The sequence below is a fragment of the Culicoides brevitarsis genome, chromosome 3 (genome assembly GCF_036172545.1).
Source record: "Culicoides brevitarsis isolate CSIRO-B50_1 chromosome 3, AGI_CSIRO_Cbre_v1, whole genome shotgun sequence".
Taxonomy (NCBI): Eukaryota; Metazoa; Arthropoda; class Insecta; order Diptera; family Ceratopogonidae; genus Culicoides; species Culicoides brevitarsis.
This window is the reverse complement of record NC_087087.1, coordinates 31,858,485-31,863,877: the sequence shown is the minus strand read 5'-3', so window position 1 is coordinate 31,863,877 and position 5,393 is coordinate 31,858,485. Positions and strand designations below refer to the sequence as shown.

General features: G+C 34.1%; 1 protein-coding gene across 1 annotated transcript; it reads right to left on the bottom strand.

The window, feature by feature from the left end:
* Positions 1-263: 263 nt before the first annotated feature.
* Positions 264-5,313, bottom strand: LOC134834721 (serine/threonine-protein kinase ATM). Its single transcript, XM_063849473.1, has 3 exons — positions 4,725-5,313; positions 2,003-2,364; positions 264-1,940 (listed from the first exon to the last, which is right to left on the bottom strand). Exons 1-3 carry the CDS (start codon positions 5,125-5,127, stop codon positions 330-332), a joined length of 2,376 nt encoding a protein of 791 aa, XP_063705543.1. The 5' UTR covers positions 5,128-5,313; the 3' UTR covers positions 264-329.
* Positions 5,314-5,393: the final 80 nt, after the last annotated feature.

Here is a 5,393-nt window from a genome sequence, read left to right as displayed (position 1 = left end):
TAAAATATTGACAGGAGTAAGGTCAACGATCCCCCTTTTATTTATTTTGTGGTTCTTTAGGATACTTCTCTTTTTTTCTCTAAAAATTTGATGAAATATCGATCAATTTGCTTCCCCTTGTATCACTTCCCTTCCTCCGTCTCGCATAGAGAGAGAGAGAAGTCATAAAGGTGCGTTTTTTAATTTGATACACTTTTGAATGAGTCACAAATCATTTCCTGATGATGCGGAGTTGAAAGGTGATGATTTCCGATTTATTTATTTTTTTTAACAAATTTTATTGATTTTTAGTAAAAATTTCTTTCTTTAGATAAACTTTCGTAAGGAACTTATAAATATGCTTGCCATCCATGGAACAATTTGCAAAGATTTTCATGCGAAATTGCTTCTCGTATCAACTTGTCGACCTGATTTTCGATCGTCATCGTGCCCATCGAACTATTTTCCGCTCCATTTAACTTATCTTTGCACAATTCGAGTGCCCGCTCAGCTGTGGTATTTGTCACGACATCCGGTTCCCATTCGAGCGATTGCGTTCTGCGCGCTTTTTCGGGTGTCAGAGTCCACATATACAACGGATCGTACAACAAAACTTGCAAAATCGCCAAAATCGTGTATTGATGATCCCGTAACACTTGCATCGTAATTTCAGCTGATTTCCGGAAAACTCCTTCGATGCCCGTGACGCCCATGCCAGCGATGATGTCTCGTGTCAAACGAAATGGGATCGTTTCTGGCGTCGGCAAACATTTTCCTTGCTCGAATGCGATCCCGAAATCGATGTGAATGACTTCAGTTGACGTGATATCGAGTAAAATGTTCTGCACGTGACGATCTCCGATTCCGAGGATGTATCCGATGATGGAATTGGTTGCGACACTATTTGTGTAAGCGTATTGTCGCTCAAATAACGTTCCTGGCGTCAAAAAGTGCTCCAAGAAGAAGTTATGGAATGCAGGTTTGAGATTTTTGACAATTTCATTGAAAATTTTCAGTTTGTCGGATGGCGCGCTGTGCTGAACGCGAGTTCGAGCGTCATTTGGCGAAAATTTATCATGCGGGCGATACCGTTTGTGACAATCCATCAAAATTGGCCCGATTGGGATTGTATTGCTGCACCATTCCAACATCCCCGAGCGACGTGAAAACGGAATAACTTTATAAGTGCGGATTTGTAAGCGTCTTTCAGCCGATTTTGGGTTCTGGGCAAGCATGGCGTTCATAATGTTGAATACTTGTTGCATCACCGCATCTTGTCGCAAGTCGTCGTTGCCTTTTAGAAGCTGGGGACGCACAACGCCATCCGAACAGAGACATTTGAACTTCTTCGGAGCATTAATTCCGTTCAAAACACCAACTTTTGTCTCCCATTTGACAATTGAGACAATAACGCCCTCATATTTTCCATTTTTCATCACCGGCAAATGAAAGGTTGGGCAATGAATCGCATTTAAATTCTTCAGCGACAAAATTCCGCAATCCGTATTTCTCGTAAGTTGAAAATCTCCCGCATTTTCGCGCAATTTTGTGTTTGCCATGCGAATTAAGGCCTTTGTCATGCTCGTGAGCTGCGAAATTATCGTGCCAAGACTCTCGTTGACGCCTTCGATGTCATGTAAGAGCTTCTCAGCGCCACGTACTCGTGAATCTGTTTGTTGCCCACGATCCTGACTCGATTTATCGGCATACGAGTTCTTCATGGACATTATGTGGTTTAACGTGTGATGAGGATGTTCAATGGCACAACGTCGTAATAGCTTGTAAATTTCGTCGTCAACGTAGGTCGGTTTCTCGTCGTTATATAAATGGGCTGTCAATTGCGGGAGGATGTCGAGAAACTTGAAAGACGGTAAAGAGTCAAATAATCCCGTTAAAACTTCCTTTTCTTGCGGGACTTTGGTTTCCATGGTGCCTTGGATGACTTCGCGAACAGCTGTTACCTAAAATAAAAAAAAAATTTTTTTTAATTTTTGAAAAATTTTTAAAAAAATTAAATTTTTACATTTTTATGTGACAAAAAAAGCGAAACAATTCGAAAGATGTGCAAACTCTCGTCGGTGCTGTAACGACACGCGTATCCATAGTACCGCAAGGCATTCGCTAAATACGTGTCACGATCAGTTTTGTACTTTTCCAAGTTCTTTTTGTCAAGTTTGAAGTTAGCTTCAATGACACGAAGTTGGGATCTTTCGTCTTTTTCCAGCTGACTCGCACGATGTTTTTCTCGCAATTTTTCGATGCTGTACTCCTGACGTTCAACGACACTTTTGCGTTTGAGGTAATCCGTCGAGACGAGATATTTACTGAGATGTTTGTATTGCTTGTCGAAAAATTTTGCAATTTTTTCGAAGATTGATGAGAGTTCTGAAAGTTAAAAAATTAAAAATAAAATAAAATAAAAAATTAAAATAAATTAAAAATTAACTAAAATATATTTAAATTATTTAAATTTTTTTTTATTTTTTTTTTTAATTTTTTGTAATTTATCATTTTTAATAATTTTGCAACTCAAAACTGCCAAAAAATTGAAACTAAAAAAATTTTTTTTCTTTGACACAGTTTTTTTTTAAAAACTAAATCAAGAGCAAAAAAAACTATGTCAAAAACTGTGTCAAAGCAATTTTTGTCAAATCTTGCTCCAAATGGATAAAAATTTGTCAGAGGGCTCTAATTTATCATTTTAATCATTTTTTAACTCAAAACTGCCAAAAAATTGAAACTGAAAAAAAATTTTTTCTTTGACATAGTTTTGTTTTAAAAACTAAATCAAGAGCAAAAAAAACTATGTCAAAAACTGTGTCAAAGCCAATTTTGTCAAATTTTGCTCCAAATGGATAAAAATTTGTCAGAGGGCTCTAATTTATCATTTTTAATCATTTTTTAACTCAAAACTGCCAAAAAATTGAAACTGAAAAAATTTTTTTTCTTTGACATAGTTTTGTTTTGAAAACTAAATCAAGAGCAAAAAAACTGTGTCAAAAACTGTGTCAAAGCCAATTTTGTCAAATTTTGCTCCAAATGGATAAAAATTTGTCAGAGGGCTCTAATTTATCATTTTTAATCATTTTTTAACTCAAAACTGCCAAAAAATTGAAACTGAAAAAATTTTTTTTCTTTGACATAGTTTTGTTTTGAAAACTAAATCAAGAGCAAAAAAACTGTGTCAAAAACTGTGTCAAAGCCAATTTTGTCAAATTTTGCTCCAAATGGATAAAAATTTGTCAGAGGGCTCTAATTTATCATTTTTAATCATTTTTTAACTCAAAACTGCCAAAAAATTGAAACTGAAAAAATTTTTTTTCTTTGACATAGTTTTGTTTTGAAAACTAAATCAAGAGCAAAAAAACTGTGTCAAAAACTGTGTCAAAGCCAATTTTGTCAAATTTTGCTCCAAATGGATAAAAATTTGTCAGAGGGCTCTAATTTATCATTTTTAATCATTTTTTAACTCAAAACTGCCAAAAAATTGAAACTGAAAAAATTTTTTTTCTTTGACATAGTTTTGTTTTGAAAACTAAATCAAGAGCAAAAAAACTGTGTCAAAAACTGTGTCAAAGCCAATTTTGTCAAATTTTGCTCCAAATGGATAAAAATTTGTCAGAGGGCTCTAATTTATCATTTTTAATCATTTTTTAACTCAAAACTGCCAAAAAATTGAAACTGAAAAAATTTTTTTTCTTTGACATAGTTTTGTTTTGAAAACTAAATCAAGAGCAAAAAAACTGTGTCAAAAACTGTGTCAAAGCCAATTTTGTCAAATTTTGCTCCAAATGGATAAAAATTTGTCAGAGGGCTCTAATTTATCATTTTTAATCATTTTTTAACTCAAAACTGCCAAAAAATTGAAACTGCCAAAAAATTGAAAAAAACTGAAAAACTGTGTCAAAGCAATTTTTTTTGCTCCAAATGGATAAAAATTTGTCTTCATTTTTTAACTCAAAACTGCCAAAAAATTGAAACTGAAAAAAATTTTTTCCTAGTTTTGTTTTGAAAACTAAATCAAGAGCAAAAAAACTGTGTCAAAAACTGTGTCAAAGCCAATTTTGTCAAATTTTGCTCCAAATGGATAAAAATTTGTCAGAGGGCTCTAATTTATCATTTTTAATCATTTTTTAACTCAAAACTGCCAAAAAATTGAAACTGAAAAAATTTTTTTTCTTTGACATAGTTTTGTTTTGAAAACTAAATCAAGAGCAAAAAAACTGTGTCAAAAACTGTGTCAAAGCCAATTTTGTCAAATTTTGCTCCAAATGGATAAAAATTTGTCAGAGGGCTCTAATTTATCATTTTTTAACTCAAAACTGCCAAAAAATTGAAACTGAAAAAATTTTTTTTCTTTGACATAGTTTTGTTTTGAAAACTAAATCAAGAGCAAAAAAACTGTGTCAAAAACTGTGTCAAAGCCAATTTTGTCAAATTTTGCTCCAAATGGATAAAAATTTGTCAGAGGGCTCTAATTTATCATTTTTAATCATTTTTTAACTCAAAACTGCCAAAAAATTGAAACTGAAAAATTTTTTTTTTCTTTGACATAGTTTTGTTTTGAAAACTAAATCAAGAGCAAAAAAACTGTGTCAAAAACTGTGTCAAAGCCAATTTTGTCAAATTTTGCTCCAAATGGATAAAAATTTGTCAGAGGGCTCTAATTTATCATTTTTAATCATTTTTTAACTCAAAACTGCCAAAAAATTGAAACTGAAAAAAAAAACTGAAAGAAAACTTACTTTTCAAATCTCTTCCAACTTGATCGTCATCATAATGTCCCTTCCTCATCTGCTCCAGTTTCTTCCATTTTTGCGCGTATCTCAACACCATTTCATGCGCCTTCAAAAAATACTCTTGAAACGTCTTCATGGGATCATCAATCGAACTTTTCACATGATATCCATGCAAAAAATGCGCTTCTATGGTAACAACATCACAACTATGCCCTTTTGTGAGCTCCTGAAACATTTGCCTTGCCAGTGCCTCATTTTTGTGCTTCCAATTCAACTTCGCGTACTCCAAATTCATCATCGCCAACGAATTTCGATCGATTTCCGGCGCTGCTTTTCCCATCGTCGCAATATTTTTGAACGCAACGTTATCTTTTCCCGCCAAAATTGCATTTTCGATCACGGCAAACATGGTTTTCGGCAAAATCTGAGGCACCCAAGTCCTTTTCGCAACAACTCCCGTTTCTTTTAAAACGGCAACGCGTTGCGACAATTTCAAGTCTGTTAATTTGAACTCCGTTTGTGGCAACAAATCGTTTTTACTCCATTTGTGGATGAGTTCTTGGGCATCTGCTTTGTCGAAACGCACTGCGGTGACGTCGTCAATTTGTTGCAAAAGTTCAAGCAACGCGAAACAGCGATACAAGTTTTTGGGACATTCCGTGGCGGTTGTTTTGA